This window comes from Hylaeus anthracinus, unplaced genomic scaffold (genome assembly GCF_026225885.1).
Source record: "Hylaeus anthracinus isolate JK02 unplaced genomic scaffold, UHH_iyHylAnth1.0_haploid 11997, whole genome shotgun sequence".
Lineage (NCBI taxonomy): Eukaryota > Metazoa > Arthropoda > Insecta > Hymenoptera > Colletidae > Hylaeus > Hylaeus anthracinus.
The window spans coordinates 3,364,605-3,379,646 of record NW_026534344.1 but is presented as its reverse complement, the minus strand read 5'-3'; the positions used below and the strand labels follow the sequence as shown (position 1 = coordinate 3,379,646).

General features: G+C 50.4%; 1 protein-coding gene across 7 annotated transcripts in view; it reads right to left on the bottom strand.

The window, feature by feature from the left end:
- The window catches only part of LOC128889402 (paired box protein Pax-5-like), a 114,550-nt gene that overhangs the window by 75,467 nt on the left and 24,041 nt on the right, over nt 1-15,042 (bottom strand). For all 7 annotated transcript variants that reach the window (XM_054147017.1, XM_054147010.1, XM_054147011.1 and 4 more), the window contains exons 2-3: nt 13,466-13,771; nt 9,100-9,129 (exon numbers count right to left, since the gene is read on the bottom strand). In XM_054147017.1, the coding sequence (XP_054002992.1) occupies nt 9,100-9,129; nt 13,466-13,667 (232 nt within the window). In that variant the 5' untranslated portion in view covers nt 13,668-13,771. The remainder of the gene's footprint in view (nt 1-9,099; nt 9,130-13,465; nt 13,772-15,042) is intronic.

The window sequence follows — 15,042 nt, the reverse complement described above, 5'->3', positions numbered from 1 at the left end:
AGTCGGGTTATTCTACGCGGCCGTAACAAATCAGCGACAGAATCAAAAGTACGTTGGCTGTCCCTCGGTCGAATTACGGTAAATTAGCGGTAGTAAAGAGGCAACGGTGAGCAGCAGGTACCTACATCGAAGAGAAGAGTCGGACGAACGGACGGACGGGCGGGGGCAAACATAAATTAAGATGGGGGACTGATTATGAGGCGAGGGCAGGCTATCATTACCCGAGCCATCGTGACCGGTCGACCCTGCAGCCGCGGCTGCTGAACACACCGCTCGCTCTCTCGGCGCATCATGTTCGCAATCCGCCTGCCTCGTGCCCCGATAATGCCGGGGTGGGAACTGCAAATTATTAATCTCTGTTCCTGCATTACATAGCTCAGCGAATATGAAACGAGCATTGTCAGAGACGCGAAACCACCGTTCCCGAAGGAGCCGACTCGACAAAAGGGTACCCAGCCGATCTCTGGCGGCGGTGACGATTGCTCTTGCTCTTCCTGGACGCGACAACGTTTCAACCCTCGAAACTAGGCCGTTGCGTGGGCGCTGGAATTCCAGGAGAGGGAATCGCGATGAATTTCTACGAACGGCTATGACTGCGAGAAACTGGCAGAGTCAAAACTCGAGAGCACGCACCGTTCAAAATGTCCAAACGATGACGTAGAAAACTGTTTCGTACTTTCCAGACATACGCGGTGAAATGTATTAGGTAACAACGAGCTGTTGACTCGACAACAAAATCAATCGGGTCGTTGTCGCAGCGTGTGACATAAACCTATCCCCAAGAAACTTCAACAGAGGAAACTTATAGAAGTTAATGAATTCACAGCATGTCAGACGCCGCCCGAAGCCTGGAATTAAATGTCCCTCGTATCGCCTGAATTGCGTGCAGATGATACGATAGCTGACAGGTACACGGAGTTTGTTGACCCTAGCTTACTCGCTCTACTGAAACTGTTCAACAGTGTAACTACACAGTTGCACGACGCGAACGGGTAACGAGGGTCTCCTCGAAACATCCCGAGCCCTCGATCGCGGAGATTTATCATGCACAACTGTGACGAGCAGCTTCCTGTACGACATCGATCGGTGTCTAATCGTTACCCAAGAAAATACAGGCGCGAATACCCTCTTCGACTTCTTATAAAATATCCGTTTAAAATGTGGCTTCGTCTGAGTAGAGGTATCTCCTCGATGAAACTGCACCTTTTCAACCAACACGAGTACGCTGGACGCACCGTGCCGAAGACCGATAAATTTGCATACGATCGATCTCGAACCTATCGCTGGATCGATTCGTTCACGGCGAATCGCTGGGTGATCCCGCACCGGCCACCGATTATGATGTTCACCCGGTTATCAGATACTGCGCCCATAATTTTCCGTATCTCTCTCGATTCGTACGCTAATGACTTTTGTCGCTCGTAATTTACGCGTCGATACGTGTGCAAACATTCTTCCGGCTAGGCGACGTCGCTGAAATTACAGCAGCCTGATCGCGATATACTCTGAGAACTTTATCCACGAGGATTCATCACACTCGCATTCCTTCAAAGGCGTGCGTCATCGTAGAACTCGAGATCGGACTCCTCCCACTTCGTACCTCGTCGAACTTGGATTCATCTTCGAAAGCAGCCGCGCGTAAATCATCGTCGCACCTGCGATTTCGTCGATTTCCGAGGAAAGTGCTTTCTCTTCGAACTCGTAGCTTTTTTTCGAGCCTGAAATTCCGCGATGGCGCCAGCGAACTCGGAGACACTGGATACTATGACGCGACGACAACACGCTACGACGTCCGTTCGTGCCGATGGAGTCTCTTAATCTGAGAGCGGACGGAATAATCGAGCTGCGGAAGAAACGCGTCCGCCATTGATCGAACGGTTCGATGGTCAAGAACCAGTTCGCAATCAGTTCAACCGGAAAAGCGGCACGTGGAAGGGGTAGTCGTTGCGATTCACGTGGCACGCGCACGTGGATCATCTGAGCGTCGCCTGGGAAATCTGGAAAAACGCATCGTTAAGAGAATTTTTATACGTTTAACGAGCGTTTCATTTCAAGAGTGCTCCCGGACTGCGCGTTTATTTATTTGTTAACAAAACTGTTTTGAAACACCGAAAGGTTGAAACGTCGTTCGAAGGGAAACCAGAGTATGATTTCCCCACGCGAGGAACGAACGTTGTTTGCCAATTGTTGGGACACTGGGAGCTAAATAGCGCAATCCTCGGTCAGGGTACAATTGCGAGATATCGGCCACTAGACGGAGGTCTAGGTCTAGGAGTCTATTGCGAGCCTAAGCACTCGGGGCTGATATAGTTCAGTGCTCGCGAGGGTGCAACGTGTGGCCTCGTTACGTTAATGGCGTCATGCTCTGGCGCCCCACAGACTACTCTACGGACCAGTCGGGCCGACAAGCAATGCCCGCTGCGAACGAGTCAATGGAACCCTTTAGACTGCGGTAACGAACGCCACAAGGGATGTACCACGATCTTCTAAATCGAAGCAAACTTTTTCAACCACTGTAGACAGGAATAACGAGAACAAAATTTGAGAAGAGCATCAACGCCGATCACGAGGAGGAAATTTCTTCAACCGTCGACTCGCTCTGCTTGAGATATCCTCGTCGCTCATCGCCCCTCGTCCGGCATAATTAAAATAACGTGCTGCCCCGTAATCAAGCCCTGCCACTTATCGGTTTAAGGTTCATCGTAAACGCGTAACACGCGAGACGTTGAATTATACCATAGAATTTTCAACGTCGGAGCGTCGTTCGCCAGGTGAGGCACCCGTACAAGGTTAAAGAAACCAAGAAGACAAGAATTATTTCCATAGAGCAAACATAAAGTTCGATCCCTAATTGAGGCTTCCCGTATCGGCTCCGTGCGATCGGTACGAGGACGTTCGTCGAGCCCGTCGATCCCCTACTGGACGATCGCGATCGTTAACGATAATACGGCGTCTTGGGTACTCGCTTGGGCATAGACGACCACCGTCCAGACTTGTCGGCTACTTTCTCCGGCAGCCGACCAAGATTCGTATTATCAGCTGATCCAGAATCAACCATCGACCTCTCACCCGTGGTGGAATACGCTATTGAAACTCTTCGCGAACGTATTAATAAAAAGCGCGTTTCACTCTTTGCAGATCGAAAAGGAGGTCAGATAATTAACGAGCCTAACGTACCGTATCCATGTCACTAACGCGACAGAACGAATCACCTTTCGATTAACCACGTCTGAGAAACGTCGAGCCCTCGCGACACGCGTGTCTCGAAGAATCGAGCTTTCAAAGTCGGTCCGCGAGGCAGTAACTTTGTAGTTGCAGCTATGACTTTCCTTCGTTTCAGAAATCACGCGTGTCGATGGCTCCCAACGCGTTTCCAGAGTGACGAAGCATATCCTTCCATCCTCTTTCCAACATCTGCGTTGAAAAGTAACACTGTTCCGATTGCCAACAACGATCGTTCCGCCCGATTCAATTCTCTGATCGAGAATTTCAAATGAAATTCCTCGCAGTCCTTCTCTTCCTAGTTCTAAAACCTCTCAGGGTTTCGATTCGATATATGGACGCGATCCCTCCCAGGATGATCAAACGATGGCACAATTAATTACCGTCGCATCATCCGCGTTGCTCGGCAATCCGTTGCACCGCCGATGGAAACAATACGATACGATTCGCCAAACAATGCTGGCCGTCGTTAATCCGCGCTGTCGCCCTCGAAATCTACGATTGCCTCCTACGCGGCGAGTCCGATCGAGTCCCACTTAATTCGAAGCCCGCGGTCTCGCAGAGTTCTCCGCTTTAACCTGCGTTAGCGGCAGCGAGCAGCGGGTGTGCGCGCGCGTCCACGCGTGCCCGCGACCAGTGTGTACACACGGATAACAACCTCGAAGGTACCTGCTTTTCTGCCAATGTAAACGTCTCTACGTACCGCTCGAGTACTATGCAGAGATACTTGCGCAAACATCGAGTCGGACGAAGCACGGTTCCAACAACGGCCGAGTCCGAGCGCCTGTTTCGCTGGCTCTCGCAACGACTCTAACCCATTGTCAGCGTATCAGCTTCGGGCACCTTCGAACTTGCGTCGAGAGTGGCTTGAAAATCTGTTTAGCTCCTTAACCGCGGAGCGCGCCATATGGCGCGACCGTAAACCCGTGAGCTACTGGAAATACGTATACAGGGTGTCCCGATGTAGATGCCTCTGTTACAAAGGGAATTATTCGGTTGTACTTGAATTGCAGAGGCATTCCCGACCCGACGCAAATTACTTTCCAAAGCTTGATTCGAAGCTTTTGCGACCGTATATCGGTGGCACGATAATTTCATCTTATCGTTGTCCCTGAGAAATTCGAGAGGGGTCGAAATCATGCAAAAATTCGCGTTCGACAACCAGGTATGCGCCTACGATGATACCGTTGCGAACCGTGAGCCACACCCTTGTCCGTGCACACGGGCATCCATACACGCGCGATGGAACCGGCGGCAGATACACGCGACTATGTGTACACCAGCAGTTGTACCGATTGTATCTCGGCGTCCAGACGCGCTAGACCCGTGGAAAAGGGAAGAGTCGCGTGGAATTCGAAGCGAAAGCACCGATCCTTCTTTCGATCCCAGCCGACGCAGCCGTCCTCCGGTCGAATCTACGAATTCCTCTTTCTCTGCGAAACATTTTAATTTCAGCGAAGAATGTTTTCACTCGAAACGCGTCGACAGCGCAGATCGGCGAAATTCTGACCGCTTCGGAAGAGTGATTCATGTATGCGAAGTATGCGAAGTACGCGCGTATCCGTCAAGTAGAAACAGACAGCGCGTCAGACACGAATATCGCTGGGGCGCACGATCTCGCGGTAATCTTTTCGAAATACACGATAAAGTCGCGTCTAAATACACGCATCGATGAGATAAAACGTCTACTTGTAGGTATCGCGCCCGTAAAACGTCCGGGGACTGGTCTAATCGGCGAACAGAATTTCCATGCACGTCCGCGACAGAATAAAATCGAGGCGAGAACGTTGGAACAGAAATTACACGGGATTATCGAGTCGAAATTGGCACGACTGGCGAACCGACTACTCTCTCCGTAGTCCTGGCCACGGGCGCGCGGATTGCCGAGCGCGTTGCAGCCTCCCTCCACGGGCGCGCGTCATTAAACCAGTATCCTAGACAACTGGCGCTGATTATTTAGCAATACAAATCATTCCGCGCGCGAGCTCTATCTCCGTGCTCGTCGTCCGCGCTCTGTCTGTCCCTCTCGTTCCCGTCGATGTATCCGAAGCGGGTTCTCGCGTGCGCGGGCGTGGTACGTACCACTTACGGCGCGAGAGGCGAACGGAACGCGCGTACACGCGAACCGTGAGCGTGCAGGTACACGCCGCTCTCCGGCTGTGTGCATCAGATAGAGCCGAACGGAGAAACAGTTTTGTTGATTAGCGAGCTCGTTGAACCGGCCGTATTACTTTGTCGAATCGCAGAAACGCTCCGTCGCGAGAGTTATGGCGGATCGAGGGCTTAAATATCGTCGCCCGTGTCTCCGCTTTATCGCGCGGCGCTTACGGATCGGCGACAAGGGTCCGCGGCTGTAGCACACTTTTAGCAAACTCGACCAGCGTGTTTCGACGGATGAAAAACGATGCTCGTCGTCGTTCCCATGAGCGATCGAATGGTTCGAAAACAATTAATTTTATCTTTCCCCGCGGAAACTTGTGGTTTATCCTGGCATAATTCGTAGGATATTCCGTGTGTTAAAAATTCGAGGGCATTTACATAAGCAAGTACAGAAGAATACCTCGCGTTTCCCGTAAAATAAACAAGTACCGAGCTATAAACCCGCAAACGACCCGCCGTTGGAGCTCCTTTCCGCGTACACGACGACGATCGTTCCCAATAGAGACGCGTCTCGGCGTTACGATCCTCCGAGCTCGTTCGATGACTCATCGTGCCCGGAGATGCACCGATAGGGCGTTATCGCAAAGGTCGTCGGTCGGATCGATGTTATCACGGTGGCTGCCGCTAATCAGCGCCAGCGAAAGAGAAGAACGCGGCGTGGTACAGGCCAGCCAGACCGCTTCCTGAAACGTGCGGGGCGGTGGCACCTTCTGACGGAAGGTAAGCAGCGAAATATGCTCGATCGCGGTGAAATCAACCATGAACTCGAGTCTTCTCCGTCGCGAGGAAGCATCGCCTCCGGGATTCGAGCCACGCCGAGGCGGTTTTCGCGGTTCTGTTGCTTGACCCGGAATACGTTCGAAATAATCGTCGGTCATTAGTCTCCTCGCACGATCATCATTTACCCCTGACCGCTATCAGCGACCGGCGGAGTCGATGCTTCATGTTGAACGTCTCTCTCGGACTGTACGATAGTTACCTATCTACGCCCATTTGTATTTATTAGCGATTCGTCGAACGGTGTTCGCGTTGATCCTTTTTACATCTCGCATAGACGGATGTGCGATGCGATGGGATGCTAGATCTGTAGCAAGTTCTAACATAACGGCAAACGTATTTTCTCCGATGTGTGCCGGCGTTATCTACGATTGCTAATTGATATTTTTAGCGATACAACTCCGCGTGACACGAGAACTTTTACTACAAGATAGTCCTCGAATTTTCACGATCATCTCAGGCCAATGACTTTCAATTTTCCCATGCACCTTGTCCTTCTCGTCTAGCGCCGGTGTCGCTGACTTCCGTCGGCTCCTTCGCGCCTGTTCGCGGGTCTGCTCGTCCGTTCACGGTCAGAATCGTAATCGAAGGCACGATCATGGTGCATCGGCGACGCGATTTTTACGACCGTGCGCGAATAGTCGTGGCCGATGTCATTATCCTAGGCGAGCAGATAATGCCGACTCGACCGCGCGAATAGCTTGGATCGGCAGGCGAGGCATGCGGGAGCCTGGAGCCGCATTATCGTGAGATTACGTAAGCGCGGCATACGGTACGCTTGTGTTACGCTGTAATTAGGACCAGCCTGGCATAACCGCGCCGCCGCGGAGCGCAAATACGCCCGGCGTGTAATCCGCGTTCGTATTAACGATCAACGATAAACCTGAACGGAGGATGGGCCCATGAAACAGGCGAACAAAAACGAGGCGAGTCGTTCGGGATATCGCGCGCGAATGCCGGCGTCGGTGAAAGGGCGCGTTTTGATCGATCCTTCGCGTCGCTCGGTGCTTTTACTTTCCACCGATAGCTGGAATCGTTCCACGAGCTCGGAAACGCTCGAGCTGAGAATGCGGTGTAGGCGGATTCGTCGAAAACGTGAGAGGAATTCGGAGAAATTTGGTTCTATCGAATTAACGATCAAGTATCGTAGGGAATTCGATGGAACAGGGATCTTTGTGCACTCCCCAGACTCTTCAAGTCCTCGAAAAGAATGGCGTGAACAAGGAGATGGATGGAACCGGCTCGGGATCGAAATCGACGCCACGCGTTCGTAAATCAAGCTTCACCGCGCTAACCAGGCGTCTCCGATAAATTAATAACCGTGGGATTACGTCAGGCTCGGTTCCACAATGTGCGGGCGAGTCCGCGAAAATCAAGATCTCGCGGTTCTCGTTCTCGACGCACGGTTGATTAATACCCAGATGTAATTACTGGCCGGAGGTAGGGCGCGCGCGAGAGAGAAGAGGGCAGCTCGCGCCGTCGTCGAGGGCCGCGAGAAGAGGACGGTGCGTCGCGGTGCCACGGCGAGAAGGCGGAGGCGAAGAAGAAGAGGAATAACGCGGAGGAGGTAGAGGCTGTTAAGCTGCCGAGAGAACGAAATCCTGACAGATTTCATCGTGAGCTGACGTAAACAATTTGCGAATGTAAATACCTGTTGAATATTGAGCGCGGCGAGAGACCTCGAGGGGCCTCGCGCTAGCCTCACACCTTACGACCGTTTACCCTTTAAACTTCTGATTACATCCACCACCTTCCACCTTCCACCTTCCACCTACCGCGGCGAACCACGTGTACACACACCGAGGCGTTGTCTACATCATTTGGCATAAATTATGCGAACATTGTGCTGCCACGGTGGATTCGCGCCGCGCTGCCCGACGCGTATCGCAGACCTATCCGTCCGCCTCGCGCGATTCGCAACCACGCGGCCGATCGAGGGCCTCGATAAACTCGTGAGATCCCTCCTTTAAAATGGCGATGCTACGAGGCACCGTCATCGTCGATGCAATTCCCGCGTTAAAACTCGTGCCGCGTTCACACGGTCCTACGTTTTCGGAGACGAAGGGATAGGCTCGAGTACCGTCCTTCGAACCTTTGGCGCCTCAGCCACGAACGTGCTCGTACCTCGCGCGAGACCACTCTTTGGAAAGGTAGAAAATTCATCTCGCACCAATTATTAACGATGATTATCAAGCGATAAAGTGGGTATGTTGTTTTGATGCCAGTCTTCAAGATGGGAATCGAATTCCGTCTCGATCTTGGTACATCGCGATACGAATTTCTCCAAGTCTAAGTCGCTATAATGATCGATAGCACCGGGAAAGTTTTAATTTAGCAATCGTGCTACATTTTTTCCGTTCGACGAAACGCCGCGAACATTCCAGATGTTATCGTCTCATCTCGATACTGCCGAGCTCCCAGCTACTCGATTAATTGTTCCATCGTTAAAACGCAACTTCTTATCGATCTCGCACGGCGATACGCTCGTCGCGAATCCCGCGAAGGATACATTTTCCCGCGCAGTGACGCGATCTCGACGACCCGAGAAAAAATGATTATCGCGCCGCGATTAATAACCGCTGGCTCCGTCGAATCGAGGCGTAGGTATAATTTATCGACGCCGACTGCGTACTCGAATCGAAAATAAAGTTCGCCTGGATGTTGCGCCAATTAGATTGGAGCGGAAGCTTCGCGTCCTAACGCGTAAACGGCGATAAGAACGGGTGTTAGGATAACTGGTGATTTCTCACCATCGATCGCCAGGACCGATAATCCAATCGTCGTATCGTGTAACCATCGCGAGATTCGCCGTGCATTTTATACTAACGGAATCACTCGTAACGGGATGCGCGTTAACAGCCGATCTTATTCGGTAGTTTCGGCAACCCTTACTTTCCTAGTAACTTATTATAGAGAATAAAATGAAATTGTTCGACTCACCATCTTGGTTCATCCCATGGCCGCCGTCATCTGTTCGAAAGAAAAAAAAAAACAATGTTTCGTTAGAGTCGAAAATCAAAGGGAAGTGGTTCTTTGGTAAACGCGATAGAAAATAATAGTACAACGCGATGGGTTTGGAAGAAGAGTTCAAGACTGGTCGATGTCGAGCATCGATAGTCCTTCCGCAGGCGAACCCGTCTCGCGGTCACATTCGCGTTCGCAAAAAGATCGACTTCTAATATTGCACGTTGCAGATCATGACGACTCGCAACGGGGAACGATAGCGGCCCGTAGCAGCGAGCTGCAACCTATTTGTACTGGTACCTGGTATCGCGGCATCGCGCTGTGTTCCTTTATTTAACCCCATAAATAACCCGTCGCTATCTCACCCCGAACGTTTTTCTACCGAAGACGAACACAGACGCGCGCAGCAAAATATTACGTGCTGCCAGTCACTCTGTTACGGGGTTGCCACGATGGGAATCCCCACGAGCAATCCGCGCGGGCACCCAACGGAAAAAACAACGCCTTTGCACGGGCATTCTTTTTTAACCCGCCGAAAGAAGAATGCGGGTTCCTGGAGTTAAAAGAAGGAAAATCGAGGGTCGATAGATCGTTTCTTTCAATTTTTAAAATGTTCAAAAGTCGAGGAGTGTCCCAATGGGAACAGGCAACCCTAATATTATCGTTACTTTGAGAGTTTCAAACGAACAAGAGATCCGTTCAACGTCGATTTCCAGGCTGCCGTGATCGTGGAACGCCGATCGATCGAACGCGATTACAAAATCGAGGCAAAACTGGACGGCGGTCTCCGCGAAGCGAAACGATAGCATCGCGAGGTTAGTAAAGCATATAATTCTTCGTGGCATTAAGCGAGCCGTGAGCGGTGGTCACTGCATCCAGCAGGTATTAATTACAAATTAATGCGACTAGATAACCACGCGCCATTAGCGATAATCGAGGCCCGATCGGCCGTTGTCGGCTCCGTTGGCGTACCCTCGATTCGCAATTAAAACATTGTCGCCCGGTGGTCGACGCGAGAAAATCGAGAGATCGAAAAATGTGTCGGAGCATAGGAACCCAATTTACTGCCATCGACGGCCGCGTTTTTTCGCCAGACTTTCGTTTCGCTTTCCTTTCGCCTAATTAAGCGCACTGTCCGTTCGTTAACGCACGTTAAATACGCTTTATACATGTCGAAATGTTCGATACTTACTAATTGCGGAGATAGAAAATACTCGTCGAAAAATATAGAAATCGCTGATTCGTCTACGCGCTCTATTTTTGTCTATTAAACATTACGTAGCTGGGTACATTTTATGATTCTAATTAAAATGTTAAGTGGTTGCGTGGGCTGCGATGTATCCGGACTATATATAGAATGGCAGGGAGGACAAGAAGAGGCGGGCAATATTTTATTCGAACGATCAACGACGAATGAAACCTCGATTCGTACAAATTTAGCCTATCCTGAGAATTTCGATCGATGCAAAATTTCTTCGGTGAAAGAGAAGAGAAAACCGAAGAAACAAGGAAGCAAGGGGGATTGTCACTCGTCGATTGACAGTGAATTATGGACTTTGTTCGTCGCTATCGAGTCGATCTTCTTCAGCTCTCGTCATTGGCCGCGAGTTCGACGATATCGATCTCCGACGATCGAGATGTAGGTAGAATGCCCCGAGGTGGTCCTGCGCGATCAATTTAATTCGAATAGCCGTACGTCGCTCAGCGTGAGACGACAAATATTTAGAATTGTATTAACAAAGGTTTAGGTTTGATTAACGTTAACGTCGGCAAATGCAATTAGCAGTGGCCGCGATACAATTGACTGATACATCGTTCGACCGACGAGAGCAGACCGTAGAGTGCCGCTTATCATTGAATAAGTTAGCAATCGATCGTACTATAAAGGATCAACGGACTACGACATCCAAGCCGGCCGTAACGTGGCCTCGTAATTTAATAAATTAAGAAAGCAGTGGATACCGATACGAGCATTGTTTATCGCCATCGACGAAGACGGAAACGCGAGTTGTCGCGCGCGCGCGCGCGTGTGGTCTTGGATCGTGGCTCTTTCTGTCAAATACTCGATATCATTAGATTTAACGACCCCTGCCGGATCTCTGCCTCTTTCTCCGCCTTTCTCCCTTTCCTCCGTTTACCGCGACCGATGCGCAAGTGGCTGCTGCAACGGCGGCGGCCTTTCATCTTCCTTAACCAGCGCCACTCTCTTCCAGCGTCCGGAACGACTATATATGTGTACGCGACTCGACCACGACAAGAGTCCACGGTGCGACCACTGGTTCCGGAGAACTACCGCTTCACCTGGTCCTTTGTATGCGCGCTTGTACGTGTATACAGGGTGGGTTCGTGGAAGCGGCCGAACGTGTTCGTCCTTCGCAAGGTAAGCCTTCAACCGAACAGTACTCGATGCTCGAGAGAACTAGGCAGTCGATTGCCCCAGAATAAAGTCTTCCTTGAAGACTTTAGGCCCGTCAGTTTCAAAGAATTCGAACCTTTGAGAATCGAAGTCGTCGAAATTTCCTTGCAGACGATTATTTTAGAAACTCGTATCTCGCAGTAAGGTAGGTGAACGTGACGCAACAAGCACACAGTGTATACCTGTTGGTGTGTTCGAAAAGATCGTTGCCGAGGAACTCGGGGCAACTTCAGCTAACTCGATTGTTCCGTACGGAACAAGGAGCCCTTTCACGCGGCTCTCATTCCGGCGGTCTTTGATGAAGGATCGGCACGTATCCCTTGGCTTGATGTCCCGCGAGGATAAGATTCAATTAACTCGATATCGATGCGACGATAAGCACTCGATATACCAGTGTATCATTACGGTCTAATGAAGAAATTTTACGCGCAAAAGCGCAGCCTTTCGCCTCTTGTTGCCCAGGCGCTCGATACCAATTTTATATAAACAAGAAGCGAGATCTAACCTTTAGTCGTTGAATTAAAGTGACAAAATAAAAGTTTGATATCGCTAAATAAAACGAACAACAAAATATTTGCTCAACTCTGCAATAGACGAAGTTCCAGAGTGTTTCTTTCCGCGCTATACCACGACGAGCGTGATGCACCATCATCGTGCGGGATAGTAATAGAACCATTGGCCGTCGTCGTCGAAGATTTATCGTGGCTTTCCGACGAAGCACGTGCCCGATGCTTTTTGTCGATTCAACATTCCTATTGGCTCGAGATTACACGAAAAATACGATCGCGTTATTAGCTGTCGCTAAGTCGTTCGACCGTTAACGAAAAATTCATCGTCGTGCTTTTGATTATACTAGCAGCTCCTGGTAATTATCGATGCACGCTGGAGATTCGATCATCGTATTCTCTTTTCAACGAGTTTAGTTTATAGACTACTCTTTCGCCCGGTTCTTCGCGATTTTCTTGCCGACCGCGTTTTTGTTTCACAAAAAAGTGCTCCTCGCAGGTGCATCGGAATATTTACGAACAATGTTGAGTTCTTATCGTGATCCACTCTACCGTGTGTTGCATTCGAGAGTATTTGCAGTATTTAGACATTCTATTTACAATAAGAACGCGGTGATATTAAGCGCATCGATGAACCATGGTTTAAGAACAAATAGGTTCTTCCTCCTCGATTCCTAAATGTGAGAAAGCCGTTGAATCGAAGAGGATCGAGTGGAATGCGCGAGAAATTGCAACAATGTGCCAGAATTCGGCGTAAGAAAAATCTATCGTGTTCGAAGTTGGTGAAAAATTCTTGAATGTTTCAATGGTACGTCCGTCTAGTAATGCGAGTCTGAAATTCCGTCGATCAAATACCTAACATCGAATGAGAAGCAAAGAAGCGAAAGAAGAATTCGAGGAATGTCCAGAAGCGTGCTGATACACGACGGCGAGCGAAGAACCAGTGTACAAGTGTCGGCATCGGCCGTGGAACGTTTTTACAGGGTGGACATCGACTCGACGACGCGGACAAGAAGATGACCAATTACGATGACAAAACATCGATCGCGCGTCGAGTGCCGAAACTCGTTTGTTCCGGTAACTAGTCAAGCGAAATTGCCGCGAGTATGTGGAATTTCAATTGCATCGTCCTCTATCGCCTCGCATCCATAAACCGACGTGGACGCCATAAGAAAATGATTTCTGTTACGCACTCGATTCCTCGGTTGTTTGATATTTCAAATATTTGGATAATAAGGAGGCACGTCGCGTTACGAATCGCAGGGACTCGTTTCTATTCAGATATCGTAGACTGAAAGATATCTTTATAATCGAGGAATGTAACATTTCATTTCTGTTTCCACGCGACTTGTTCCCTGCGACGTTATTCTTACTCTAGGACAAGGGGGAAGGGACAATGGATTCGTAAGAAGAAACATACGTTTTTTCTTGGAGTCCTCGTTCATACCTCCGGGTGTTGCTGCTCCGTGATTATGGTGGTGGAGGGCTAGGGGGTCCTGAGGAATCGGATGAATGGCGGTCAGGGCACTTCCGGCGGGGTCACCTGAGTTGACCCCGACTCCGACCCCCAGGTGAAGAGCACCATGCTGCGTCGTGTGTGCCGGAAGCTCCATGCTGATCATAGCACACCACCCTCCTTCCAACCCTCGCCTGCCGCCACCCTCCTCCGCCTCGAACAGCACGTCGTCGATTCGGACGAGGCGTCTGCTCAACCCCTCGTCTCCTTCTGAAACATTAAAATTGTATTAGTTATTTATCGAGTGAGCGAGTGTACATTTTTATATTAAACTACTCCGCCTGAAAGGAACGCGTTCCCGACATCGAGACGATTTTGTGGGTACGGTTCCTCTTTCTCCTCTATTACGGACACCGCAGGTGGAAGGTGGTCGGTAGATCCCCCTCAGAAAATGTTAACACAGTTTCGATCGGCGATTCTCCCTCCCGCCTGGGAGGACGAGCGCCGCAAGAATACCGTAGACAATGCTACCTCGACGTCTAAGTAGCGATCGACGAAAGGCACCGTGTCGCGGGCGTGCGGAGTGGCACAAAAATAAGTCTCGGTGGTCCGACCGCGGTAGAATTGCCTTTGCCACGGTTTTTACGCCCGCGCGGTAGATGATTTCTTCGTTCCTTTCTACGTAATGGCCCGGCGGCCTGATCTTTTTTGCTTATTACGCCCGAGAAGGCCGCCGCCGAGAGCTCTGCTAGCCCCCAGTGATTCCCGGATGAATGAAAGGATGAATGAAGCGTTATTTCGGCCTGCGATAGTCGTCCAGGTTCCCGATCCGGATGAAAACCCACAGATTTCACCAAAGAGTCACCGATATCAGCGAACCGCTGGATTCTCTATCTTTAATCTCGCGAGGAAACTCTGGACTTTCTCTGTAAATTTTCTCCTAAACGTGATATATCGAGATTCGCGGGAAAATCCAAAGGGTCGAAACAGAGACGATCGAAAAACCTTGCACCACCTTTCTTTGTGACTATAAACCCTGGCGGAAACGAACTGCGTACGATGGTATCGCTCCTTTGCGTGGAACCGCGGGAGAGGAACAGCGTAAAGTCTTCCGGTTCGGCGTTAGGCAATTGTCATTGGACGTTCGCTTCGTTCATCCGTGAAATTCGAAACGGCTCCCGCGTTCGCGAATCCGTGGGAGAGCCCAAGCTGGAACCCTTGGTCGGTCGATCGAGCTTCGATCTCCTCTCGTTTCGAAAAGACGCTTACCGCGACGACCAAACCGGAGAACGACGATCATCGCGTTTTCTCTGTTCGCGTCCCGAAAGAAAAGAAAATGAGGGCACATCGAAACGACGCGGAGAGCTGGCAAGAAAGGAAAGCGTCGGTGAAGCCGAAGCCGCTCTCGTGGGGTAGCAAAAAGCCGGAGAACTTATCGGAAATGAGGACGAGGATGATTGTTTAGCTCGTAGCCCCGAAGATAACCTTCTCTCCCTCTCTCTCTCTCTCTCTCTCTCTCTCTCTCTCTCTCTCTCTCTCTC